We start from the raw sequence: 27,449 nt of genomic DNA on the forward strand, positions 1-27,449 counted from the left end.
ACCGAGTAATTTCTATCAGTAACTTCTTATCAAAAGATTCGCGAATTTCAACAAATTTTCTTTGTTGAATTTCCAACCGTCTCAAATTGGATCCATTCCGATTTCTAAATCGAGAAAAGACTACAATTACGGTATTGTTCCAACTTATTAAACTGGCACTAACAGTAGATCCTTGCCCCAGAGAAACAAACATGGACAGTCAACCAAAGCACGAGAAATGCACCGGAATAAATGATCATTTCACAGGTTAATGCAGCAAAAGCGGCAGGATAACAGATTGTCGGTGAAAGAACAAGTCCGCGGTTATGTCTGACTTTCATGACTATCGAAAAGCGAGTCTAAAAGGGCAGTCACTCTCTCTGCTACATGACTACAGTTAAAACCGGAGTGCACTTGAATCGAGCAACAGTAACAAGCGAACAATTGCCAGCCACTGATCCAATACATTCGAACTCCCAAAAGATACACCTGTAAGTATCCTTATGCCGAGTTGTGTCGAGAGCATGACACTTATTAGGAGTAATATGTTATGCCCGGCATTACTACCTCTATCCTGTACCCCCAAAAAATTTACAGATGTTTCACCTTGACGCGATCGGAGTCTTGCATAGCATAAATTAATCACTTGTACCTTGATGATGCAGTCCCACGTTTCCTTTTTGGAGCGGATTTTGTGGTTTTCTTTGCACTTTGGATACACCTTGGACAAAGCCAATCCTCTTCTGGAACAGCTTTGAGTGGAGGATCACAGCAATCGATATGAGTGGCTGTCCCACAACCAACTGAACCACTCTCATCACCACAGATGAGCATCACCTCCCCTCTATCACAAGAACCACAAACTTGGCAACATATATCACCATCATCTGGTGGTGTTAAGTTCACCACCTCTTCTGCCTTTGACTGCAGACGGGAAAATGACTTCTCTGCCCAGGCATGTGTGCCGTACAACACATGCTTCTCGAGTGAGTATCCTGGTTTGCACACGTACTCAACTAGGTAATCTGCCGCAATGCACGGTATCTCATGCTTCAGGAATTCCTGGACCGACACATCCACTCGTGGCATCCCGGGACTGATGACGGCAAAGTCGACTCTGGTGTTAAGGAACCGATCATAAGGTGGAGAAGTTGCTAATATAGCCCCATCTCCAGCCTTCACAGCACGCTTCAGTGTGTCCTGGTCAGTAAGATTCAAGAGTATCACTATATGAAAAAAGAAGTTTCAAAAGTCTCACTATATGAAACTTCGTGGATAACTACGATATAAGGCTTTCTATTAACAGCAATTATGTGCCAGAAGTCAGAATTGTATGGACCAGTAAGTGATGCGATGTTCTCATTAATATAGGAGGAAACATACCAGAGGCGGTGTGATACATTCACCATAAATTATTATACGCATCTCATAGAAGGCACCATGTCCTGTCCGCTCCCTTAAAAGCCGCCATTTTCTCGGAGCCTCTAAGCTAATTGCACCATCTTGGCTAAGGCCATTTTTGTGCCATTCATAAGGTTTCTCAGCCAGAAACTTTCCTGCCTCACTACTAGCAGTCAGATATTCAGGCTTCAGAATCCACCTGCACCCAGAAGATAAAGAAAATAAGATAATAGACTTTTTAATCATGAAGAACATGTTGCAGAAATCACATCCTCAGCAAGATAGAGGAGTAGCTAGAGTCCAGAGATAACATGCACATATACTTAGAGAGATTAGTCTTTTTAAGATAGTGCTACCAAAGCATTCATTAACATTGTGAGGAAAAATGCAATGAGCAGGCCATGCAGAGAGTAACACCTTCCAGAAGCAGCAGCCGCAAAAAACTTCTCAGTCCTGCGTACAGGATCTGGAGATATGAAGTGTGTTGCCTGGTATGACCATTTATGGGAATTTGCGCATAATCTCCCTCTGAGACATCGAACAACTTGCTGAAATTCTTTCCTCTGTTGCTTATGTCCACTCAGTATAAACCACGCGGGTTCAGTTCTTTTTCTGTTGAGAGTTTCTGCTGCTACTGAGTTTCCACAATTTTTTCGAGCCTCTTCATCATTTTGCCAACTCATTCTGCTGGATTTAACAGAGGATTTCCGATTTTGTAATTTGCCCTGACTTATACCATGATCTGCACTCAGAACTGGTTGGTTCTCCTTCTCCACTTCAATTGAGCTCTCAAATTTGTTTGATTTCACCGTGCAGCCCCTACCACTGCCTGAAGAACATAAGATTCCATTATGCTCTTCCACCCTTTGGTCAGCGTGCAGAAGAGATGATCCTCCCCCATCCAAGCCAACATTGCATCCCGTTTTCCCATTAGCATCAGGGACCATCTTCAGCTTCTTACCAGAAGAACTTTTAGTTCCTTTAATAAATTTGCCTTCTATTGCTGTCCTCGAATTTGACTTTTTTAGCCCATAAGTTTTGCCATAGGTCCTTTCTGATTTTTCTTTGTTTGAACCTTCTTTGGATTTAGTAGCATCATCAGGCATGTGATCACCAGAGATATTTGTTTCCTTTGCCAAACAATTCGAAGTCTCCTCCATATGCACATCTTCTTTTTGTATTGACTGATATCCATCGGGATTTCCTTCATTGATTGCTCCCACCAAAGCACAATCATCCTTGTCCTCAGGGGCTTCGGTATCCCCATCCATAATATCCTTAATGCCATCCTCAGCTTGCATAATATCCTTCACCCCCTCCAACGATGCAATACCATTTTGTGCGTGGGCTATATCAACATGATTGTCTGGAGATTTGTCAGAAATAACCGTATTGTCCCTGACATTTGAAGAGTTCATTGCATCAGTTGAGGAAGCAGCCTTCCTTGGGTATATTGAGCCTTTCGTGTTGGCAGATTTACTGATCTTGGTCTTAGAACCCAAAGTCTTCCTTTCAGCCACCTTCTTCCCCAACTGGATTTTAGCAATTTTATCGCCATTCCTCTCGAGAAAATCAGATTTTGTAGGTTTAGAGGGCTCTTCAACATCCAATGCCTGGTGTGTGTGGGTTGAAATCTTAGCAGGTGGTAGCCAAGGTTGCTTGCCAATTTCCCCTGTTTGATGTCTAGGCTCTTCAACATTAGTTTGTCCAATGGCGGTCGGGCTAACTGAGGCAAGTTTTCCTGGTCCACCGGAAGATGTCTGAGCTATCTTCTCACCATCATTCTTGTCTCTCTCTGTATCAAAGTTGACAATATTTGCGAAAGGCAACTGACATGCCGCTGATTCTTCATTAGACCCGTTGGACTTGTTTGTTGAAATGCATGTAGGTTTATTCTCCACAAAACTAACATCAGCAGTTTCATTTGTACAATGAGCACCATTTCTTGGATATAAAAGATCGTGAGCTCCACCATCATGATCAATCAATCCTCTTGCCTCTGATCCTTCAGTTTTACTACCTGTTAAAGGGCTCCCTGAGATGCACGGCTTTTCATTATAACTCGTATGGGACCGGGAAACTTCAGGCCTCTTTTGGGCAAATGTACCTTTTGACTCTTCACAGTGTGCCTCCAGATTTTGTAAAGGAGTTTGGATACAAGCAGAACCAACATCATCCCTGGCTTTGGCTTTGAAGGATGAGTTTTCAATATCACCAAATAATTCGCATGGATGCATTCTGAGAGAAGAATCTGCATCAGCTGATCCCTCTACAGCATGTGGAGAAAATGAGGTTCTCCTTGGAGCTTTCCTTGAGTAACTCAAAGCAATATGCTTAGCATCAAACTCAGATGACTCAACACTTCCGGAAGCACATGGTTCCTTGCTCCTGTTCAATGAAGGAGTTTTCTGTTTCACTTCAGTTAGACTACCAGAAGTTGCAGTTTGTAAAGGACTGACGTCATGAGAAATGGATATTGGAAGACGATTAAGGTCGTTCATGGCTGATGGGCTTTCTGCCGCCTTAGTTGGAGTACATGACGAGTACTTAGCACTAGAAGCCCTTGATTGACCTTCCATTTCATTTAAACCTAGGGGTGCTTTTGATGATTTAGCTGCAGACAAAGGCAGAGAGGAGCTAGAGATCCCAACTTTCAAATTAAAAGGACTTCTATATTCAGCATTTTCCCTAGGTTGCTTTTCTTCAGCCTCTTCTTCAGAATCTTTAGCTTCTGCCTCCATTTCCAACTCATAGCCACTGTAAAAGCGGAACAATTGATCTTTAGAAAAAAAAATTAACAACTGATCTTAGAATGCTGAATATGTATACGCCAGACTCACTTGCATAGTTCATAGAACACAAAAGTAAAGGATGTGCACAGTTATTTGTCTCTTGTATGTGCACATAAGAAATTTGAAGTTAGACACAGCCAAGGCAAGTTAAAAATACTTATAGACAAAAGAGTGGAAATTTTTGGATTGAAAGCCAAAATGAGAAAAAAAAAGTAAAAGAAAAGGCATTGCCATCCTAATAAGGCAACAGTATGTGGAAAGTTAAGGAAAAAGAGAGAAAATGCACTAGCCATACAAACAAGTCACATTCTCCCGAACCTGTTACTTAGTCCGCTGATACCTCCTTTCTTTCTCTTCTCTTAGTTTTTTTTTAACGAAGACATTAGATTCAATCATTGAACCAGAGTTTCTTAATTACACCTCTGCGTTTTTCCCAAATTGAAGTCAAGTGATGCATGTGCATAGCAGCGTTTCTTCATTACATAATAACAAGTCAAGTTCGCCAATAGTTCAACCTGAAAGGAGGGGCACATCTAATACTCTTTTGACCGCAACTGACTCATTGGTGACCCGACCACCTTCCCCCAAGGAAAAAAAGGAAAAACAAATTTTTAGTGGGAAAAACAAGGATCGTGTACTAATTATACATTTTGTTACTAGCAAACAGAACTCCAAAAAAGCATACTCCTTTGCTCGCATAATAGAGTAAGTGGCAACAGAAGATTGAAAGGAAAAAAAGAACGACAAGACAAACAGAAAATTATACAATGCTTTTACAAGATAGTATCTAGATATTATCCAACCAATGCAAGCTTCCCTCAAAAAGCATATCCAGATAAGATTTATTCTCATGTATAAACATGGGACATGATCGGTTCAACTCGGTTTTCTACAAGAAAGGAAATTCAAGTATCTCACCTCTTGCTATACTTAGCTTCTGGAAGAATTTCCCAGTCCCTTAAACTGCAAAAGGAGGGAATTAGAGAGTGGATTAGGTTTGATCAAATGGTAGTCTAACACTTTTCTTAGTATGTGCTCATTAAAAGTTTAAACCAATAATATGTCATGCCACGGGATTTTAGCAGAGTACAAATTTTGACATACCAATGCTCTAACCACCGATGATTAACAAGCTTTATTGTCTTTATTTTCTTGGCAAGCTCATACTTCTCCCCTGTATGAAAAAGACCACTGGATTATCCGGTGCATAAGATGGAGAAGCTTTGAATGCAATATAAGAAAGATCCAATCAGCCATAGTGAGATCCATGTATAACCAATATTTTCCCTGTGAACATAAGATGCGGACAACTTCAAAAGCAACTTTCTTGTGCAAGTACAATGCCATTAGTGTTCATCAATCATTCTAATAAGCCACAAATCCATTTGGGAGAATCCCAGGACTGACGGCATATGTAGATGTGCTGAAAATAACCATCTCAAGCATTCGTGTGAATAAAATAAAAATAAAACACAAATCCCTGCTAGAAGTGACTGTCAGGGAGGTGTTTGGCCATCGCTGGCTCATCTAATAATCAATAGAGAACTATTACTACAAAGAGCATTCTGATTGAGCAGTACTTCTTCCATCTCATCCTCCAAACCCGTATACACAGTTCAGATATAATAAAACAAAAATTCACAAAACAAAACGTGAAACAAAAAACTTAAATTGCACAACAATCCAAATTGTTGTTGAACATTATAGAGACAAATAAATGTAGCACACAGAAGTAGCTTAAGTGAAATCTCCTTCAATAGAAAAGAAAGCATACCCTCAAACTTGTAGCAGATAAGGTGAGTGACTTTGTTTGCCACCAGGGGTTTAGAAAATTGTGCTCCCATTAACCCCACCATTGTCTGGAAAGATGGCAAAAATCATAAAATGAAGCACCTCAATGAGAACCAAACCGCCTTTATAGCACATCTTTATAATACCGCAGAGAAATAAATGTGTACAATAAAAACCCACTTGGTAATTAAATCACTAAGAAAGACCTTTACCATTATGTCATCTCGATCTTGCCGCTGATAACCAGTCAAGCACATGATTAGACTTTCAGCACCAGGAATTCCATTCAAATCTTTCAGAGGTCTGTACATAATCTGTTTAGGAGCAAGTTGAATAACAGGCATTGAGAAGATGAGTAAGACGACTTCATAGTATAAAAAGCATGATGAGCAGACTAACGCAACGAGATTAGCCACTATGATTGTAGGTTTCATGGTGGAAAGAAGTTTGAAGGGTTTCTTCTAAAAAAGGGTTCCAGTTACATTTAGTATGACCAATGTCTAAAGATCAGAAAAATTATGAGTCCAGGGATGAACTAAAACTGACAATTAACGGCCATTATCTTTATATTTAGTTGTAATGAGAGAATGATTTGGGAGTTGTATGATTACCCTCACATTTGATTCAACGTACAAGGAAATAAAGAAAAGTTTGCTAATAAAAGATTGAGTGAAACTTTCACATTTGCCGATATCATTGGTAGCGGCATTCTCCTATACAACCATATAGAGATCAAACCAAGACCATTGAACCTTAATTGCTGTCCAAATCACTAATACTCATCTCCATAAAAAGAAAATAAGAATAATACATGGAGGAAAAAATAACTTTAACTATCTCCGGACATAGCACCTAGGAATTCATGCAAATCCTGGCAAAAAGGACATTTGAGCACTACAGAACACTTTGGTCTCCAGAGAAACTGCATACTGCACTCTACTCAAAAGGATTGTCAAATCAACATCTGACTAACATCCCCGACACCAAACTTATCCAGCTTAGCAAGACGACACCTGGCTAATGGCCATGGTCACCGAACCGCGTAAAACAGCTAGTATATCTAGGATCATTTGCTATACTTTACATTTTGCCTATTTCACGAGGTTGAATGGCCAAAAGGAAATTTCACTAGACATTAGAGGATTTGTTAAGACAAGTCTGTTCTGAGTCATGAATGAGCTGAAAGCGAAGTAGATGCTACTACCTACTAGCATACATGTGATCCAAGCCAAACATAATCCTAATTGCGATTATGGAATTGTATAATCAATCAAGGCAAACGATTTACATCTTTCCATCAACTGTGAAAGTAAAGAAGATATCAAAAGAAAACAATAGAATACTGAACCGCACCGATGAAGCATCGACAGGCATTCCAATGTCGTAGCCGTGATCGACCCACAAGCCAGTGACGACTACCTTGCCATCTCCCCGAGCAGCGACACACACAGGATCGTCCTATTGGTTGGCATATAAGTTTGAATACGAAGTATCAGAACAAAAATGCCGATTATACGAATCCAAGACGAGACTCGGGATTTAGATAAGTAAAAGGTGAAAATTGCTCCCCGTATACGAATAATGAAGTCCCGCTTAGGAGGCGCGGGGACGAAACTCACGTAAACAATTCTATCAACAATCACATGACTGCAATTCGGACCGTATCCACCGGCATCAACCCCACCGCCATCGACAAGCTTCGACAAAACCTACACGCTCAGAACCAATCGAAGGAAGATACATCAAACAACGAGTCAGGCTCAGATCGCAGAAAATGCCAATCGAACAATCTCACTAGCAAAAGAAAACAAAAAAAAAAAAAAACAAGTTCTAGTACATCTCGTCTGTCGTCCATGTCGAAGCCGAAAAGAACGAAGCGGACGCCATGGAACGGCTTCGAGGGAGACGCGCTTCCGAGCATCGTCCTCTCGAACGGAACCTCCCTGCCACGGGCGCACTCAGGTCCAGACGAGACAGCGATCTGCGTCGATTTGGAACGAAGAGAGAGATGGAGATGGCGACGGTGAAGCGTTTGCAGAGGAAATGGAGGAAACGAGGGTTCTTGTAATGGGCGAGGAGGATGGCGGCGAGAGGAAGCTTGCAGAGAAAGAGAGAGAGAGCAACAGCGAAGAGGAAGAAGAAGAGGGCAGTCAGTGTCAATTGTAGAGAGAGAGAGAGAGAGAGGAGGGAGGGAAAAGTTTTTTCGGGCTTTTCCATTTTTTCGTTTGATTTTACTGTCGTGGCGGGAGCGAGCGAGGGGAAGAAAAATTTGCGCCTCCGCACGTGCGGACGCCACGTGCGCTCAGTCGGGACACGCGCGAGGCGAAGATCGGTGGACATGGATTGCGATTGCATACGCTTAAATGTCTTTAATCTCTCCGTTAATTACTTACGGCTGTCGTCACTTTCTCTCTGGTATAAAAAAAATGGGGAAAAAACCACCAAAAATCCCAAACTTTGTCATCTGTGACACATTTACCCCGAACTTTTTTTTTGTGACACCAAAAACCCCGAACTTTGCTTTTTGTGACACATTTACCCCAATGTATTTAGTCCATGGGCATTTTCGTCTTTTTTGCTTTTTCTTTTTTTTTCCTTTCCGGCGAGGGCCCCCCTCGCCGGATCTGGCGAGGACCGCCCTCGCTCGACGCCGGCGAGGGCCCCCCTCGCCGGATCGGGCGAGGGCAGTCCTCGCCCGACGCCGGCGAGGCCCCCCCTCGCAGGAAAGGAAAAAAAAAGAAAAAAAAAAAAAAGAAAATGCAAAAAAGACGAAAATGCCCATGGACTAAATACATTGGGGTAAATGTGTCACAAAAAGCAAAGTTCGGGATTTTTGGTGTCACAAAAAAAAGTTCGGGGTAAATATGTCACAAATGGCAAAATTTTGGGTTTTTGGTGGTTTTTTCCAAAAAAAAATGAGCCAAAACTATTTTATATTTCGGAGATATAAAAAATATATATTATACGCAGTCGTGCCATTACTCGAATTCTCAAACATCTCATGTATTTCTGACCAAAAGAAAAAAACTCGTATTGAAAAAAAGATAGAGCATGAACATTCCATAATTTATAAAGATCGTGAGTTAAAAAAGAAATAATCTAAACATGGATTAGAATAAATTACTTCGGTATTAAAGGTTCTTTGAAGACTCCACGTGAAATTTTTGAGTCATCCGCGACTTTGTTTGGGAATTGAAAGATAATCGAGCACCCTTGTCCTTTTTTTAGTTCATTATCGATCTCTTTTCACGATTGCTGTTTTTTTTAACTTCTGAGTTCTCACCAATAACCGCATTTGCCACAGTTAACTATGGCCACTTCCATAGCTCCTTTAGATGTTGTGCCGCCCCTGTTTTTTCAGCTTATGATGGTGTGTTCCTTATGAATGATTGATTTTAGAACGGGTCGGTTCCCACTCTAAAATCTAGATCGGACCATCGATCTGGGTCCAAAGTTCCTGGATTGAATTGGGATGGTTTGTACTTTTTTTTTTCTTTTTAACAACCCTTTTTCTGCTTGGGTATTTCAAGTGTCCCCTCAAAATTGAATTTCACATGACTCGCAAATGGACCTCGTCTTTTCTGCCTCATTGCTTCACCGCCTAATGCCCTTTTACTGCCACACGACCCCTTCATTCTATCAATTTCTCTATCTGGGCTCGTAGGAGTTGCCACCGAGAGAGGTCTGCGAAGGTGTGATCGTGCACGCTTAACGAAGACGGTCCCTCCAGAGAAACTTTCATGGCGGTCGGGATCACCTTCTTTTGAAACTGTCGGAATCAGAGGCTGCTTTTGTTCGACACAACCCAATTCTTGTCCTTGCGAGCTTCATACAAGAGAAAGAACAATTACTTGTTACCGATGTAACGGTGCTAAGGAGCCTAGGACTTGTCCTCTTCGGATCAGTTCTTTTCTCCGGGGCAGGTGCACCTCCCATGAGAAGCTGACCCATCTCCTCGGCTTCGCCACCGCCTGGGGTGCCGCTCTCTGGGTCACCTTCATCGGCGTCATCATCATGTTCACGTAAGATGTTGTTTCGAGCTTCTACTCGTCGGAAACTTTGATGTGTTCCGAGATGGCTGAGGTTTTAACATCGTCATGCTACCTTTTTATATGGTGATATATGGAGAGTGATGTAACGAATGGTTCGTTGCATGATTGAGTCCTTCTGATTCTGAAGATAAGAACAGGTAGAAACTACAGCAGTTACAGACTCGTGTGTTCTTGAGTCGCTGATATTGATAGAATCGTTGGTTCGAGAATGTCTTCTTTGTTCGCATAAGAATTATGCCTGAGTAGCCGAGTGGATAAACAATCTTTTTCATTAGGCATTTCTGTGATTCTTTATTTTAGCATCATCATCTCTAGGAATTGAACTTGCATCTCATCTGTTTCAAGTGTCAGTCTTATGATCATATTGCCAAGCAATGGTGGTCCTCGGATTTGGTTTTCTAGGGGATGCGAGATAGGCAACTTTGTATTGTCATTAACTTGGTACAACAACAAAATCAACATTTAAATTAAGTTGAACTGCTTATGGGAGGGCAGCGGCAGCATGAGCCCCTCCAGCCTTCTAGAGAAACATTTAAATTAAGTTGAACTGCTTACGGAAGAGTTCGTGCGATGACTGCAAAGGTTTTTTGTTATTCAGTTCATACTTTGAATTTCTTGATTTTTCTCGAGAAACATCACGAAGCATGTGACATCAACTGGAAAAGGCATAATGCTCGAGATGCATTAGCTGATATCTTTCTTGAAAAGCAGGAATCTTCCGAGACACCAGTTCGGTAATTTGGAAAGCGAGATGTTTCCTGCATATTTCATGATGCTTGGAGTGTGCTGTGCCGTTTCAGTGGCTTCATTCTGATATCTACATCCATGGAAGTCATCATCCACAACAGAGAAGTACCAGCTCGGGTTTCTACTCTCTGCCTTTGCTTTCAACCTCACAAATCTGTTTGTCTTCACCCCCTTGACCATTGAGGTGGGTAACTTGAGAGATCCCCATTTAGCTTTTACTGTCCAAATGTATCTATCAGTTTTAACTTTCTGTAGAAGAGGGGACCTTCTGTGAGCCAGATTTTCACCGACCTTGACTTCATGATTTCCTGCTGTTCGCTTATTTGCTGAGAAATTCTGAGTTTGAATCTCATGTTCAAGGATCATTCGGCTCCTGAAATTGAAAAACTGAAGTAGCCATTTTTGGTTTATGAGAAAATTCCGCTGCGACTCTTTTGTAAGGTCAGGGTCAGTTCACAAATCGTTGGTCTAATCGGCATTTTCTTGGAAAGGAAATCAAGTTAACTGCATTCAGCTGCTATATATGCAGCATTAAAAGTTGAATATCTCCTGTTCCTTCGAGTTCTGTGAAGTGAACATGCACTTGACAAACACATCTCCTCTCGCGTGCAGGGGCTAACTGATGTTCTTGTTTTATATTTCCTTTTATCAATGACGTTGATCTTTTCTGTGATCTCATTTGGCTTTATTACAGCGGATTAGATGATGAAACAAAGACACAGAGTGGAGGAAGAAGATGAGATCGGACGGTCCGAGAACAGAAAAGCCGCGAAGGTCAATCCGAAATTGGCTGCTGCGAACAGGAAGTTTGGGATGTATCACGGCTTGTCATCTCTCAGCAAAATGTCGGTTCTGGTCATATAGTATTGTAAAAGCAAGTTATTGTTGATGCAAGTAGTGGCTTGAATTTCTATTTTTTTTTCGTATGAACTTGAATTTCCATTTTACCCTCTGTTTTTGGTCGCGCTTGGCTTGCGCCGGGGGTTTTAGGACGTGGAATTGCCAACTGCCAAGGGCTTGGTCAATGTTTCTAGCAGAAAAAAGGTCTTGGTCAATATATCTCCGGTGGAAGAGATAAACATTAATCGGGCGATTTTTTTTTCCTGCCATATTCTAACTCTCAACTCACTCTCGGATTTTTGCCATACTACTTAGAAGAGTGTAAAAGTCGAAATCCACATCTGAAACTAAATGTTCCCACCCTAGTCCCTGAGAAGGTAACTCCTCATCTCCTCCTTCCCAAATAAAAAGGATGGTCATTGAGGCAAACTCTAGTGGTTAAATTGGACGATTAATTACCACGCAATACATACATGATGGGCTACTTTAAATCCAATCCTAATTATGCCCCAAAACTTTTCTTTGTTTAAAAAGAAATTTCAAACTTTTGCTGGATTTTAAATCTTCTCACACGTCCAAAAATTATCGCTGGTTTTCAAGATTATTAATATCAGGAGACTACCGTTGTTCAATACGAAGGTAAGGATATCGATGAAAATGCAGCTTCTGATAATGAACCTTGAAATTAATATCGATTTTTGAATGAATGGGCAAATTTGATATCAGAACGAAAGTTGTAGATTTTTTTTCGATAAAACAAAGTTCGAGAACAAAATTGAAATTGAACCTAAAGTTTAGATTTTTTTTTTTCAAGGAGTTAGACGTATACATGACGTTGTTCGTTCAAGACGTATTTAAGTTGGTATGTCGACGGATGGCCCATGGGTTTGTTGCGGTCAACGTAACTATTGAAATGAAAGGACCACGAGACGTTTCTTGCTTTCTCCACAAGTCAGACACTAAATATTGTCATGCTACCGTCGCCATGTCGTCATCTTACGCAAGAACTGGGTCGTGGACGCCCCTCGTCTGTTTTTGGCATAGGATCTTCCAAATCATTCTCGCAAAGAGATCCAAACTTGGAATTTTCAAATCGGTAAGGAGTTAAATCCTAAAAAATGAAAGCCAATACCTTCGTCACGTCAACATATAATTTTATGCAAATCCCTACCAACAGTTTATCCATATTCAATTACGAGTATCTTTCTCCTAACACGTAATCACGTGAGTCCATAAAGTTTGGATATACGGTAAATTATTCAACGGGGTGATCGAGTCAAAAGTGATTTGACCTAAATTGACTAATTTAATACGTTTTGACTCATTTTATATTGAATTCAAATTTAGCGATCCATAACTAACCCAACATATACTTGACTCGATCCTAAATCCATTTTTAGTAGCTTTTCTCCTTAAATTGTTTCTTTTGAAAAATGGGTTGCTCCATGAATCACGTCCGCCACCATAGCAATCGCCCTTCAGCTCCCGGCTTTCTCGGCTCCATCGTTACCCGCGAGAAGAGACTGGCGAAAAAGAACAACAAAGTGTGCTAAGCCCGACCTATTTATTAAATGAGATGAAAGTGGGTTATAATTCGATTAACAAAATCCACATGTTTTGGACCTTTAAACTTAAAATCTATTATGACCCACATTAAAATTTGAGGTGACCCATGTAATTTAATAAACGTGGGTTCAAATATGGATTTATGACCCATTACGAGAGCTCCAGTTCACGGGACATAAGTTGATGGATTTTGGATCACCTATTATCAGGCACCGGCAAAAGATACAACCGCAATTAGAATTAAATTACTATTCATAAAATACTTCTTGAGATCCTTTCAATAGCATGTCGAAAGTCGTCATGTCCGCTTCGGACTTTCATGATCGACGAGTGTTGGGTTGAGGCGGAAAGTTGCTTCTGGCCTCATAACCAGGGGTCTCCTGTTGATCCTTGGTGTTTAGTTAAGAGTAAAACTTACCATATAAAAGGAGCCGAAGCTCCCACAAGGGCTTTCACGGCCTATCTATCTAATACATAGGAGCGACGGGCTCCACAAATGCGTTCCTTATCCTAAAGTACTGGTGTCCGAACGCCCCATGCCTTCGATTCCCTGCAAACCTTTCTTCTTCTCTAGAAGGAGGGAATATCCTCTTTTTGCGTGGTCCGACCAAGACTCGGGATGAAGCGATTTAAAGACTCGCTAAGGTGGAGAGTCATTTTCGCCGGGACAAACAAAAAAAATAAAAAAAGCAATAATCAATGTTCGCAGTAGTAAATGAATCAATAAATAATAATTCCTTTTATTTTAAACGTGAAAAAATTCGACAAATTGACTAAATTCACGCAATCAAAGTCAAAAAAGTCGCCGTCGAACCACGACAAAGGTAACTCGTGCTATCATACCGGGTGCGGAGGTAGGTAGGTGTGCTGCACCACCTCCTATAGAACAAAGCGAGACGAAGAAAAGTATCGCACGGACTCGTCGATCTTCTTCTGGTTCTTATCGCAGAGATGGGGTGGCTGACGCGATTCCTAGCGGCGGTGGCTTTCTTGGCCGTCGGGGTCATCTTCTCGCCGGAGATCTTCGGGTCGGGCCCCGACGGCCCCAAGTCCCCGACGGCGGCGACGGTCTTGAAGCTGGCCCATCTCCTCGGCTTCGCCACCGCCTGGGGTGCCGTGCTCTGGGTCACCTTCATCGGCGGCATCATCATGTTCAAGTAAGCTGTGGTCGTTGTTCCGTGTGCTTCTGCTCGTCGGAAACTTCGATGTGTTCCGGGTAGTCACGCGAGAAGAGTGACAGGGAACTGAGCGAGCTCAAATCGAGACGCGCTTGGGCTTTCCTTTGGCCTTCGCGACGGGAAATGTCGGCGTAATTAGAATTAATTTGTGGAATTGTGTCGTGCGGGCTGGGGTTTCATCACCGGCATGCTAGTTTTTTGTCTGGTGATACGTACAGATTGAAGCAATATGTTAATGGCTTGTTGAATTCTGAACTTTTCATGATCGAGTCCTTCTGATTCTGAAGATAAGGACAGAGGGAAACTACAGTAGTCACAGACTCGTGTGTTCTCGAGTCGTTGAAATCGATAGAATCATTAGCTCGAGAATGATTTCTCTGTATGCATACGATGCCCGAGTAGCCGTGTGGATGAAAAAGTTTTTTGCTTCAGGCACTTCCGTGATTCTTTTTTTTTTAGCATCATCATTTTCGGGAACGGAACTCGTGTCTCATCTGTTTCAATTTTCAGTCTTATGATCACAGTGCCAATCAATAGTGGTCCTTGGATTTGGTTTTATGGGGGATGGGAGATAGGAAACTCTTTAGTATCACAAAGCTTTCCGGTTAACATGGTACAGCGACAAAATCGACATATAAATTAAGTCGAACTGCTCATGGGAGGGCACCGGCAGCGTGGTCCCCTCCAGCCTTCTCGAGAGATTAGTAAACGGAAGAATTCCTGCGATGACTGTAAAGGTTTTTTGTTATTCAGTTCATACTTTGCATTTCTGCATGTGAATTTTCTTGAGAAACATCATGAAGCATGCGACATCAACTGGAAAAAGCAAAATGTTCAAGATGCATTCGCTGATATCTTTCTGTGAAAGCAGGAATCTTCCAAGACACCAGTTTGGTAATTTGCAAAGCAAGATGTTTCCTGCGTATTTCACGATGGTTGCAGTGTGCTGTGCCATTTCAGTGGCTTCATTCGGATATCTACATCCATGGAAGTCATCATCCACAACAGAGAAGTACCAGCTAGGGTTTCTGCTCTCTGCCTTTGCTTTCAACCTCACGAATTTGTTTGTCTTCACCCCCATGACCATTGAGGTGGGTAACTTGACAGATCCCCATTTACCTTTTACTATTGAAATGTAGCTATCCGTAACTCTCTGTAAAAGAAGTAGAGCTTCTATGGACAAGATTTTCACTGACCTTGATTTCATTCTTTCCTGCTGTTCACTTTAGTTGCTGAGAAATTCCGAGAGGACCGTATGATATTCATTTGAAATCTCATGTTCAAGGATGATTCAGTTCCTGAAATTGAAAACTGAAGTAGCTAATTTTTGGTTCTGCTGTAAGTCTTTTGCAAAGTTCACAATTCATGGATTAAAGTTTGCTCTAATTGGCATTTTCTTGGGAAGGATATGAAGTTAGCTGCATTTAGCAGCTATCTATGCAGCTTAAAAAGTTGAATATGTTGTGTACCTGCCTTCATTTATTTGAGGGGTCTTCCTCCTTCTAGAAAGTTAACAGGTTTTTCAACATGATTTGCCTGCCCTCTTCAATCAAACACCTTGCCTTATAATAATAAAAGAACATTTATTAAGGCGTCTTGTTATTTTCGCAACAATATTGAACGCCAAAGACTTCATAGAAAAAAAATACTACAAATAGAGGTGCCAACTATGAAGTTAATAGGGACTTGATAAATGTATCCCCTCTCATGTGCTGGGGGTAATTGATGGTTTTGTTCTATATTTCGTTTCATCAGTGATGTTGATATTTTCTGTGATTTCATTTGGCTGTGTAACTGTGGATTAGATGATGAAACAAAGACACAAAGTGGAGAAAGAAGAGAACATTGGGGATGAGATTGGATGGACCAAGAACAAAGAAGTTGCGAAGGTCAATCCAAAATTGGCTGCCATGAACAAGAAGTTTGGGATGATTCACGGCTTGTCATCTCTTGCGAATATAATGGGCTTTGGTAGCCTTGCCATTCACTCATGGTACTTGGCTAGTAAGATGAATTTGTGAAGCAAAGTATATCCCTCTCTGCGAAATGTCTGTTCTGGTCATATTATTATAAAAGCAAGTTATCGTTGTTGCTTTCTCTGGGGAAGGATGTCCTGATAGTTACCTGAATGTACTATTGAGTTCTGCAAAGAGGGGCATATTGTCACTTGAATAAAGCTCACATACTGCCTCAGCTGTGGCTGAGTTTTCCCTTTGCAAATAGTAAGTTGACTTCTGGCTTTGTTGTTATTCATATAAGCTTGTGCAAGATTTACTGCAGCAAGGGTTTTTCATGATACCTTTCTGTAGTAAATCGTCATTGGAAAGATGACTTAACAAGTTCTGTTTCTTGGTGCTATGTTGCCTTGTTATGGGAAAATAATGTCTTGCGATTGCACATATGTTTACTATTTTACAGAAAAGAAATTGGGCATGTGTTGTTTTTTGGCTGTGTGACATTATAGGGATTTGCTCTTGCATTGAGTTCGTAAATTGTTATATCAATTGAATAGATCCTTAAAAGCCCCTCCTTGGGTCTTCTAATTAGTATGAACGCCATGACTGCAATTCTGCGACGTCATGACATGGCTAGTAGTGCTGCCTCGGAGCAGTTAATACTGCAATAAGTTTGACTCTTGAATATCCTTATGTAGTGCAAAACGAGGGCTCTTTCGTTTTGCGTATCGCTACGTGTTAATGCCAGTGGCGCGTGGGTCGAGAGCAGGCTGTTTTCAGAGATGAAAGTCTCTCGCTGATGAACTCGAGGATCCTGAAAAAGTTTCATCTGCTAGCAAGTTCATTTAGTAGCCGGGTTTCTGACTGATCGAGATAAAAAGCTCATTGCCCTACAAATGAAATGAGTCCATGTGGTGACGAGCATTCTTCTCCACTTTTTCAACCGTAATATGCTAGTTTATTTAAGGAGCCCGTCTTTGCTTATAAAAGACTGAACCTCATGCTTATATAGATGGGAGGATTACTCTTCACATTTCCTGGAGAGTATGTACTTGAGAAATGGTTCACGGAATATGAGAAGAAGATCTGAACAGCACAATTACTCTTTAGGCTGATGATCATAACCATGCCAGGAACAAGCAAGGTGCGCGCCTAACGGCCAGGCATCCCCGTGGACGAATAGGCACTTAGGCGAGCACACCTCAGGTGTATGAAAAACCACATCGTCACTTGGTCAAGCTTCATACGACAATTGAACTTGTATATATTGTTTGAAATCAAAACACCATCAACATGATCGACTCCAAGTACGCAAGGGTTGTGTGTTGTGCACTCAAATACGGAGACTTGTACATACTGACCTTTCAGGTAATATCACAGTATCCATCCATCCAGGTAATATCAGAGCAAACATCCATCACAGCGATGCTTCTAATTAGGCATTCGGTCATCTCAAATTTAGTCATAACAATCAAAAGAGAGACAAATTCTATAACTTGACCGGGCATATGACAGCGCTCAAAAGTGCAGAGAGCCCAACTAGCAGTCCTCCAGTTGAATTACAGTGGAGACATCTCTTGACATAAACTATCTAATTGCTAGTCCTACAAAGCTAATAAAAGAGGTGAAAGAGAGTGAGGGGGAAAATTTCTGTGTTTCCTCAACTTTCAATAATCTCCGTCAAATTACAGTAAAAAACGCCTTAGAGCCCCGAGAACTCTGTACCCTAGCCTAAAACAGCCTTGATCTTTGATTTCTGGTCTTCTGTTAGAGAAGTGGGAAATAGAACCTCAAAAGTGACATATAGATCTCCTTTTTTCATGCTAAAGTACAATGGCATTCCTTCCCCTTTGAACTTCCGCACTTCCTTGGGCTTAGTAATCCCCTGATGTTGCAAAATTTTAAAACAGAAGTTATGCATTCCAATTATTACTTCAGCCACAATTGATGATGAAAAACAAAAGAACTTTGGCGAATGATGGAAATAGCAGCTTCACCCTCTTGCTTACCTTTGAGCCAATGTCAACCAAATGTTCATCCAGGTGCTTAATGGTTTTCTCGAAACCAACAAGAGCTTGAACCTGTGGAAAATAACAGCTGAGAAGCCAACCCTCAACCGAAAAAAAAATCCAGAAACTGAGCAATATTTACCAATGTTATCGTGACTGTTGTGTGCAAGTCATTGCCCTCCCTTCTGAAGTGGTCGTGCGGAGCTGTTCGTATGCGGAACTGACAAAGACAGGCGGTTAGCTTATGTTATAGTAAACAACTGCCTGATACTTACAACTCAAGCTAAAGACTCACCTTCAAATCTCCAGCTTCTCCATCAAGTTTAGGTTCCCCGTCTTCAAAAAAATTCACTTCCTATCAAAAAGCATCCAAAAGAAAATTTAAAAACCTACTGACGTGAAACAGTATAAGAAAAGGGAAAACAATAGAATTGCAATCATAATCTATGTCTTTTGGTTCAAAACGCAAGTGATTAGAAAAGCATGTTGATTCCCGGTGTGAGGAAAAAATAGCGTGATAGCTAATATTACTTATGGTACGTAGAGGCATCTAGAAAACCTACGCAGATAGTCAGTAAGAGTACTAACATATAAAAATCTATCAAGTGCCAGAGAAGTATCAATGCCACAAAATGCATGAAAAAATGCACATCAATAAAACGTTCCCAACCCCAGTAAGTGTGCAAAGAAAAGGTCCCATCAAATATACTTGCTGCATGCGAGTTTCATAAGATATTATTATTCCAAATAACCCTATAGCAGCACCAATCTTTTTCATGTGGATGTGCAACATCAAGAAGATCACTGAGCAGCACCATAGCGCCTATTATAGCTAACAATTTCAGCTTCTCCGACAAAATTTCCATGAACATGTAGCAAGTGGTCTTTGGCATGGAAGCCACCAAGGATGGCAACTTTCATAGCAACAAGAAAGCCGAAAGGAACTAGTAAAAGCTTACTTGTCCATCTTGCATCCCCTTCTCGATATCGACGGTGAGAAAATATCCTTCTCGTTCATACTTAATATTTTGGCATTGCTCGCATACCTGAAAGAAAACAGAGATTATCATAATTAGCGTCCTCAAATGTCTAATGCTAAATGAGGTAATTCTATAGTTCCATGAGCAATGAGAGCAAAGCTTAAAAATAAAGAAAGGAACATGCTGCTGCTGATGCACACATATAATTTGTATTAAAAGGAAACCAAGAGAGTCACATTTTTTGGCAGAGCTTCAACTTGACATACTATCAATACGTCTTATTTTCCACAAAATTATCAGAGCAACAATATACCTGCTCTGTCATCTGCTGGAACATCCCTGGACCTATTTGCCTGTGATAAACCTCATTCCTACAGTTACATTGTCTCTTTCCTGGAGCTGGCTTTATAACGTTTTTCTCTCTCCAAACCTGGTGATAATCACCAGAACAAAGCATAAGTAAAGCATATGTTTAACCAAAAAACCGCCTAAAGACTAAATTAGTTCATGACTCACTGCAACAAAGAAAGAGAGGGGAAAAAGATAAGGCCTGAACTAGCGGGTAAAAGATAATCCATTTCACTTCGCAAATGTTCAGGTTATTTAACATTCAAAGAGATTTTCTAGAAGGACACCCATGCAAATTAATTTTTATCCTGATTAACATCAGATTTCGCTCAGAAGAATACGTATATAGTCAACGCAACGATCAGGAAAAGGATAAGTTGGAAATGGAAAAAGAAGAATAGTAATCAACGCGTGTATTGGCCCAGTTTGGAAAGAGAAGAAAGAAACAAAATAGAAGATTGGCTATGAGGATACTTGAAAATTTCGTTTGTTTGTTTCTTTTTTTCTTTTTTTTGTGGAAGAAACGTTATATCGTGTGAAGACACCTCGACCACTTTATTGACAATCATTGTATAAACACAAATCAGTTCTGCCTCATTTACATTAGATAAAATTATAAAAGTGCATGTAAAAGAAGAATATAACTGAAGAATAGTAGCTTAATTATGTATTTTCTTTCTACTGCAAATAGAGTAAAATATACAGATATGGAATACAAGAGATTGAGTCCATGCAACATAAGCATCCTTGCTCCAAAGATCATATTCATAAATTGGGCCAATGATTGAATTGAAGCACTATGCACACTAAGTATATATACACAGAAGGTCTTTAACTCCAAATATAATTTGACAAATCCCACATTGCAGACATACTTAGTACCTTTAATGAACCTCCCATGTACAAATCTTCAAGTGTTGCATCCAACTCAACAATCACGTCATCACCTTTTGGAATTTGCTCTTCCTCTTCCATCCGCCCTCCGCCACCGAACATTCTGGGGTATCATACGCTAGTAAGAAATCCTAGAAAGATGAACCTACTGACCATGTTTTAAGCTATAGTAAAGGAGGCATTACTAACTATTAAAGACTTCCTCACAATACAAACCTATATATGATCTGAAATAAATTAAAGACAATGTAATGACCGGACCTAGTCCACTTGGGCTAAGCCCCCAAAAGGGAGTATTCGAAGTATCTACACGAGGTGTTGACCATTTGATGGGTGTTGACTGATAACTCAACAGCTTCAGACCGATGTAAGGACACAACTGCTGGGACGGGCGACGCGAACAATACCGGAGTTAATGCAAGGGTGTTACAGAGAAGTTTCAAACTTAAAAGAAGTTCCCAACTTATACTAATCGCTACACACAATATCATAACAACCACGCTAATAACTATGGTTCATAGAAGTTTTCTTGGCTGACGAATGAAACGCCGAATAAAAGCATCGTGCCTACCCATCCTAGAGTCCTAATGAAACCAAAAATCAGGAAGCTCAATCATTTTTCTGGGACAGCCTAAAGGGTTCAATAAAATTCCACCTCTGCAGTATCTCAAAGACATCAATGGAGGTCCTCCGTGCCTTTTTCTTTGTCACCACTTTCCTATTCGATTCAACATGAACGGACACAACTTACGATTCGAATATGTCTTGTATGTTCATTCCCATTCCTCCGCCTCTGCCGCCGCTAGCCGCATGCTGCTTAAGGCCCTCTTCTCCATACCTATCATAAATGCCCCTCTTCTCGCCGTCCGACAACACCTCATACGCTGATCCATCAAACCAGAAAGTCAGCAACAAACGAAGCCAAACGCACTCAAAAGACAACCTCCTCACATCCACAATCGAACTCGCGCAATCAAAAATAAATAAATAAATAAACCATCGCGACCTAAAGGCTTTTACCATTGTTGATGTCAGCGAATTTCTTATTAGCCTCCTCGTTGCCTTGGTTCTTGTCGGGATGGTACTTCAACGCCAGCTTCCGATACGCTCTCTTGATCTGCTCGTCCGAAGCGCCCTTCGGCACTTGCAATACGTCGTAGTAACTCTGCCTGCAAACACGCCCCAACACCTCAGTGATGACCTCCGCAGAGCATAAGCGGCCGGAAGCTCAAAATCGCGAATGGTCGAGATGCGTACCCTGCAATGGCGATCGAGGCGCTGCACAGAGCGCAGAGCAGGAGCAGGAGCAGGAGCTTATTCCTCGGCATTGCCATGGAGAGAGCTCGGAGATCTCTCCGGTGACGGATCGCCTCGAGTCCCCACCGCACGTCCGGATCCCGCGCGATTCGCTTCGACGTGCAAAATGATCGAGGAGCTAGGGTTCTCGGAGAGGGGACACGAGCGACAATGCGCGTGCGTCTCCTTCGTGCTCAGGGAAGGCTCGGGGATGAAGCAGTCGAATGGAGCTCGTGTGGAAGACGGTTAAAACGACCCCCCGTATCGACGAGGCGACTTGACCGGCGAGCTTTTTGACGAGCCTGGAGGTGTGACACTTTTTATGCTTTCGCTACGTGTTACTGAGGAAACTGACCAATGGGAAGCACGGGTTTGGGTGTCTCGGCCAATGGGAGATCGCCACGTGGGTAGCGCCACGCTTTGCTTCGCTATTTGTTGCGGAGTCACCGGAGGGGGAGTCCTCCGTCCCCGGCACGGTCGCTCCCGGCCCCACGAAGAAGTTTTTGGCAAACGGATGATTTGGTTTAATGGAAAATCAGTAATTAATGAGTTAAAAAATATTAATCTAAAAATGGTTATTTGTATCGTTTAAAAGAATTAATTCAATGAAAAATAATCTCGTTATTAACAGTTTGTACTTAAACGTTTTCTTTAACGATTAAAATATTTTTTATTGGTTAATTTTTAAATTCGATACAAACGATCATTTTAAAAACATATTTTAAATTTTTATTTTATTTTTCAACAATGTATTTTTACATTCGATCTAGACAGAAATAATATCGCACTTCAGAAAATATGAGTTGCTCCACATAGTTCGTCTACACCAGTTGACTTTGTTTGTTTTATCCCATTGACTCTTTCTTGCAAAAGAAAAAATCTATTTAGTTTGAAAAATCACGAGATGACTTGATTGCGGATGAATTCTATTGTATATCCACCCATCCAAAGATTAGCGACAATATTAATGCAAGTCATGACAAACAAATTGAAATAAAAGGTACAAAGAGTGCCGAGTCACTCACTCGCCATCTTCCTGTTGCAGACGAGGAAAGTATGAACGGGTCAATCAAGCGCGGTAGCCCAATAATAAAATAGCCATACTAGATTTCACGAGGTCACAAATTCGAACCTAATCATCAGTGAATTTCTGGCTAATTTGTGTATTAAACATTTGTTACATAAACGTGATTCAAATCTAATGGGCTCATATATCAACAAGTGAACAAAATAGTTAATAATTTAATTACGAATGGTTATGATTCAAATCTAACGCGATACTCCGAGACACCTATAAAGGCCGAGAGGGGTCGTTTTGCCGATTGCTTCTTTCGGTCCCGGAAGGAAGTTAAGAACGGGATTGCTAAACGCGGACCCTATTTCCGTCCCGTCTTCCAGAAACTCCAGTTCCATCCTCTCACAGACTGCCACGTACTAAGTTCCGCGTCACCGATCGACTCCACCTGATTATTACCGAAGCATCCACCGTTAGATCGCAGTAGCCCGATGATCACCGCAAACCACGATGATACCAGAGCGAGATCGGACGGCTCAGAGAGCGAACGTCTAAAAGTCGGACCCCATCGAAGCGGCGTACGCAATTCCGCCACCGAAATAAATTAAAACAATCTAAAAAAAAGGACCCAAACACACTGGATTATTTATAAGCTCTCTTTCTGTCTCTCGGTCGTCTTCAAGCTTGGACAAAGGGGAAATCGCAGAGCAAAACCCAGGCGAGGTCAAGGACAATGGCGAGTTCTCAGATCTGGATCGGAGCCGCCGCTGTGGCGTTGCTGTTGGTCTCGGCTCTCGCCGACGACGTCCTCGTGTTGACGGAGGAGAACTTCGACAAGGAAGTCGGCCAAGATAGAGCAGCCCTCGTCGAATTCTACGCCCCTTGGTACTGTCGGAATCTGTCTCCTGTAATCTACTGGTTTTTCGCGGCTTTTGTTTGCCTTTCGAGCCGCGTTGGTTCAGCAGTGTGAATTTGTCCGACGAAGCGATTGGCTTCTGGTGAACGCATGGGTGGTCATTTGATCGGTTGCTAGATCTATTTTAGGATCACCTGCTTCGTGTTCGCGTTATGTCTAGCATGCGAATGAGATACTTCTTTCTGGCTCGAGATCAGATTCTTTGGAACGAACAGTCTCTGATGACAATCTCTGCTTTGACTCATCGGTTGTATTACTTTTACAGGTGTGGTCACTGTAAGAAGCTTGCTCCAGAGTACGAGAAATTGGGATCTAGCTTTAGGAAAGCGAAGTCTGTCTTGATAGGAAAGGTAAGCTTCAAAATTGTACTTTCCCATGTGTCTTATAATCAATAACCGCTTCAAGCTGTATATTCGTTTCTTCCTAGTGGCACTAGCAGGTTTCTGCGTTAATTGAACTCGCTCAGTTTGTTTCTTTTCTGGTTTTGGTTTTGGTTTTGGGGTGGGGGGAGATGGGATTTTGAATTTGACTTTACCTCCTTCGATCTTTTTAGATGGAGCACTTTGAACCCCAAACCTGAACTTTATGTTTATGTTGGACTTAACACCCAGAAAGTAGAAAAGAAGAAAGAAGGGGGGGGGGGGGGGGGGTGGTGATTGGGGATACATGGCTCCTACTGGGTTTAGGGTTCAAAGTGCTCCACCTCTAGATTATGGGGAATATAGAACTTCCATTTTTTTCTTCTTCGACTGAAACTGTGGAATTCTACTCTGGTGAAGGTTCTTTTCTCTATTTGATAGTTTATGATCATATGGAAAAACATACTTCGAGTATTTTCCCACGAAATACTTCGCTGACAAACTGGAAGTTGATTTTGCATAGGTGGACTGCGATGAACACAAGAGTTTATGCAGCAAATATGGTGTTTCTGGATACCCGACGATTCAGTGGTTCCCGAAAGGTTCCTTGGAGCCCAAAAAGTGAGACATTTGTCATCTCGGTTATAAAAGTTTTTACCTTTGTGCACCTCCAATGATGGATGACTTTCAAAATGCTTACAACATTTGGTTTCTCAAACCTTGCAGGTATGAAGGACCGCGGACTGTGGAGGCACTAGCTGAGTTTGTGAATAATGAAGGAGGTGTGCATCTTCTTTGTATAATTTGTCTCATACCACTCGATAGAAATGCAAGATTGTGCAGTGTTTTGTGTTTGCTGGACATAGATAACTTCCATTGACCCTTTTCACTGGCTTTACAATTAATATCTGGATTCTGGAGACAATATTTGTAACCACCATTTGTGATCGTTTCTCTTAACGAAAACTTGCATATGTACCTGACGCACGGTATGGGGTGTTCTCTTATGGTGCTACTATAGAACTTTCTCTGGAAAGAGTCAATAAGGGAAGTTGATATTATTAGTTTGCAGCCAGAATTACTGTGAACTTGTGCCGTATGATTTTCCCTCATGAAATTTCAGCTTGAATCCCCCTAAAAAATAATTGTGTGCAGGGACCAATGTTAAGATATCTGCAGTACCATCCAGTGTAGCCGTGCTAACATCGGACAACTTCAATGAGATTGTCTTGGACAAAACGAAAGATGTTTTGGTCGAATTCTATGCACCATGGTAAGCATGACTTTGTGTTCGTGCTGTTAAAATCTCCTTGGCATGGGCATTATGTCTTGATAGATTCCCTGCCAAAACGTGTGTATTCATTCTAGCAATTTTTTGTTAAGTGGTGCTAATTAAGTGTCTATACCTTCATTCAGGTGTGGCCACTGTAAAGCTCTTGCTCCTGTAAGTAAGAATGCTTCATAAACAGTATAGAATTAGCATGAGTTTTTAGCATTTGCTTGAGTAATCCAAATTTCTGGTTTCTTGCAGACTTATGAAAAAGTAGCCGCAGCATTCAAATCAGAAGAAGATGTAGTTATTGCGAATTTGGATGCTGACAAGTACAAAGATCTAGGTGAAAAGTAAGTGCATAATAATCTGGTAATCAAGTCTATATAGATTTATAATGTTAAACGTGCTCATGTCAAAACTCGGGGAATCAGTGTTGAATGCTCTTGGTATGTTGCAGGTATGGTGTGAGTGGTTTTCCTACATTGAAGTTCTTCCCAAAGAACAACAAAGATGGTGAAGAATATGACGGTGGAAGGGATTTGGATGATTTTGTGAACTTCATCAATGAAAAATGTGGAACCAGTAGGGATGCGAAGGGACAGCTTACTTCAAAAGTTAGTTGATTTTCTTATATATTGATGATTTGATATGAAATCGGTTTCCTCGATCTTTCTTTCTTGTTTGAAGACTTAGTCGATTAATAATTCTTTTTGACAGGCTGGGATAGTCGCCAGTCTTGATACTTTGGTGAAGGAGTTTGTGGCTGCTACTGGTGAGGAGAAGAAAGCAGTCTTTTCCAAGATTGAAGAGGAGGTTGGGAAGCTTGAGGGCTCTAGCGTAAGGTAGTCATTTTGACCTAATTCCCTAGTAACTCTTTCTTCTTCTTTTTCTTCTCACCTCTCTATCAATGGTAAAGTGAATACATTCCTGAAATTAACTACTGTTGCCTTTAGTCTGTTAAGTCTCAGAAACTTATGTTGCTAGATTAAACCTCTGAAACGTTTGGCTTTAATATGTATCTTTACCTTTGACACAGATACGGGAAAATCTATCTGAAGGCTGCTAAAAACTGTATGGATAAGGGTGCTGATTATGCCACAAAAGAAATTGAGCGGCTCCAGCGAATGCTTGAGAAGGTATTTTGCATAAATTCTCAGTATCGAGTTCCCAATGTCTTACAGTTTACCCCAGATTTTATGGCGATTCAGTATCTTAAGAAGGGTATTGTTTTCTCAAGGAATTCGTTTTTACAATAAGACTAAAACTCTAGCTTTCTGCAATTCACCGTCAGGAGAACTGCTGACATTACCATTTCTCACTCCCATCCACACTCAACTGTTTAACCACCTTCTTTCCTTTTCTTTTGCAGTCGATCAGCGCTGCCAAGGCGGATGAGTTCACCCTCAAGAAGAATATACTGTCATCATATGCTTGAGCTTGAAGGAGTCACAAAACTCATGAAAGGATTGCAGCATTCTGACTGTCTGCAACGATTTGGCCCCGCCTCACCACTCCTGTTTGATTTGATATGCTCTGATACTGAGCGTAGGCCTCGTGTTAGTCGAGTACTTTCTTGGTTAGTGAGGAAACTCCCTTCAAACCCTTAACTTGGTAATAATTTATCAATTTTTGTCGGAAGAGGCTTCAGTTTTTCTGTAACAGAATTATTGACAGGGCTTCTAGTTTTATCTTACACAGTTATTAATAGTTGATGAGCAGCTCTATATCATTATTCTGAATATGCTTTCCATTTCGATTGGCGTTCTCAGAAGCTTTTTCCTTCAAATCCGGTTGTTGTCCTCATTTGAAGTGCTCATCAAAAGATACTGTTTTGTATGGGGTAGATATTGGGCCAAAGTCTAGATCGTTAGTAGAAAGATTTAAAATCTATACTAGTTTGAATGATACGGTCCTTCCACATAGGTCAAGCCCTAGCTGGATATACAATGATCTATTTATACATTGTTAAAGCTGGAGCCGCTTCTGTGCTCGCCAGGTGATACTTCTCTTCAAGTCTATGCTTGTCAAGTGGCACGACACTTGGCACTGTTTTGCCAC

At 41.2% G+C, this 27,449-nt stretch overlaps 4 protein-coding genes and 1 pseudogene across 4 annotated transcripts; 3 read left to right on the forward strand and 2 right to left on the reverse strand.

Annotated features, from left to right (window-relative positions):
• Positions 1-218: 218 nt before the first annotated feature.
• On the reverse strand, positions 219-8,103 carry LOC130138910 (BRCT domain-containing protein At4g02110). Its single transcript, XM_056314477.1, has 10 exons — positions 7,801-8,103; positions 7,583-7,672; positions 7,317-7,421; positions 6,176-6,277; positions 5,947-6,031; positions 5,277-5,346; positions 5,091-5,135; positions 1,798-4,137; positions 1,363-1,579; positions 219-1,179 (listed from the first exon to the last, which is right to left on the reverse strand). Exons 1-10 carry the CDS (start codon positions 7,882-7,884, stop codon positions 622-624), a joined length of 3,696 nt encoding a protein of 1,231 aa, XP_056170452.1. The 5' UTR covers positions 7,885-8,103; the 3' UTR covers positions 219-621.
• Positions 8,104-9,527: 1,424 nt separating this feature from the next.
• Positions 9,528-11,626, forward strand: LOC115673578 (uncharacterized; annotated as a pseudogene).
• Positions 11,627-14,011: 2,385 nt separating this feature from the next.
• On the forward strand, positions 14,012-16,566 carry LOC115673501 (uncharacterized). The gene is made up of 3 exons (XM_030595691.2): positions 14,012-14,325; positions 15,218-15,437; positions 16,152-16,566. Exons 1-3 carry the CDS (start codon positions 14,120-14,122, stop codon positions 16,365-16,367), a joined length of 642 nt encoding a protein of 213 aa, XP_030451551.1. The 5' UTR covers positions 14,012-14,119; the 3' UTR covers positions 16,368-16,566.
• Positions 16,567-17,702: 1,136 nt separating this feature from the next.
• LOC115673687 (dnaJ protein ERDJ3B) lies at positions 17,703-22,123 on the reverse strand. Its single transcript, XM_030595935.2, has 10 exons — positions 21,790-22,123; positions 21,553-21,701; positions 21,284-21,416; positions 20,521-20,635; positions 19,604-19,720; positions 19,270-19,356; positions 18,606-18,665; positions 18,453-18,530; positions 18,311-18,382; positions 17,703-18,186 (listed from the first exon to the last, which is right to left on the reverse strand). Exons 1-10 carry the CDS (start codon positions 21,864-21,866, stop codon positions 18,028-18,030), a joined length of 1,047 nt encoding a protein of 348 aa, XP_030451795.1. The 5' UTR covers positions 21,867-22,123; the 3' UTR covers positions 17,703-18,027.
• Positions 22,124-23,475: 1,352 nt separating this feature from the next.
• LOC115673627 (probable protein disulfide-isomerase A6) lies at positions 23,476-27,029 on the forward strand. The gene is made up of 11 exons (XM_030595843.2): positions 23,476-23,728; positions 24,025-24,109; positions 24,642-24,739; positions 24,845-24,900; positions 25,274-25,391; positions 25,535-25,562; positions 25,650-25,741; positions 25,849-26,005; positions 26,109-26,233; positions 26,428-26,527; positions 26,761-27,029. Exons 1-11 carry the CDS (start codon positions 23,577-23,579, stop codon positions 26,824-26,826), a joined length of 1,077 nt encoding a protein of 358 aa, XP_030451703.2. The 5' UTR covers positions 23,476-23,576; the 3' UTR covers positions 26,827-27,029.
• Positions 27,030-27,449: the final 420 nt, after the last annotated feature.

This window comes from Syzygium oleosum, unplaced genomic scaffold (assembly GCF_021117445.2).
Source record: "Syzygium oleosum isolate NSW1041296 unplaced genomic scaffold, Sole_v2.1 Sole_v2.09, whole genome shotgun sequence".
NCBI lineage: Eukaryota > Viridiplantae > Streptophyta > Magnoliopsida > Myrtales > Myrtaceae > Syzygium > Syzygium oleosum.

What these genes read in the sequence shown, in the direction of transcription:
- LOC115673627 (XM_030595843.2), top strand. Translation starts at nt 23,577, where the DNA reads ATGGCGAGTTCTCAGATCTGGATCGGAGCCGCCGCTGTGGCGTTGCTG. An exon ending in GTTTGTGAATAATGAAGGAG is followed by an intron (nt 24,901 to 25,273) that starts GTGTGCATCTTC and finishes AATTGTGTGCAG; the next exon opens with GGACCAATGTTAAGATATCT. An exon ending in GTCGAATTCTATGCACCATG is followed by an intron (nt 25,392 to 25,534) that starts GTAAGCATGACT and finishes ACCTTCATTCAG; the next exon opens with GTGTGGCCACTGTAAAGCTC.
- LOC130138910 (XM_056314477.1), bottom strand. Translation starts at nt 7,884, where the DNA reads ATGCTCGGAAGCGCGTCTCCCTCGAAGCCGTTCCATGGCGTCCGCTTC. An exon ending in TATCTGCTACAAGTTTGAGG is followed by an intron (nt 5,347 to 5,946) that starts GTATGCTTTCTT and finishes TTTTTCATACAG; the next exon opens with GGGAGAAGTATGAGCTTGCC. An exon ending in GCGGCTGCTGCTTCTGGAAG is followed by an intron (nt 1,580 to 1,797) that starts GTGTTACTCTCT and finishes TTCTGGGTGCAG; the next exon opens with GTGGATTCTGAAGCCTGAAT.
- LOC115673501 (XM_030595691.2), top strand. Translation starts at nt 14,120, where the DNA reads ATGGGGTGGCTGACGCGATTCCTAGCGGCGGTGGCTTTCTTGGCCGTC. An exon ending in GGCGGCATCATCATGTTCAA is followed by an intron (nt 14,326 to 15,217) that starts GTAAGCTGTGGT and finishes CTGTGAAAGCAG; the next exon opens with GAATCTTCCAAGACACCAGT. An exon ending in TCACCCCCATGACCATTGAG is followed by an intron (nt 15,438 to 16,151) that starts GTGGGTAACTTG and finishes ACTGTGGATTAG; the next exon opens with ATGATGAAACAAAGACACAA.
- LOC115673687 (XM_030595935.2), bottom strand. Translation starts at nt 21,866, where the DNA reads ATGGCAATGCCGAGGAATAAGCTCCTGCTCCTGCTCCTGCTCTGCGCT. An exon ending in ATACAAGACATATTCGAATC is followed by an intron (nt 20,636 to 21,283) that starts GTAAGTTGTGTC and finishes ATGATACCCCAG; the next exon opens with AATGTTCGGTGGCGGAGGGC. An exon ending in AGGGGATGCAAGATGGACAA is followed by an intron (nt 18,666 to 19,269) that starts GTAAGCTTTTAC and finishes GCTTTTTGATAG; the next exon opens with GAAGTGAATTTTTTTGAAGA.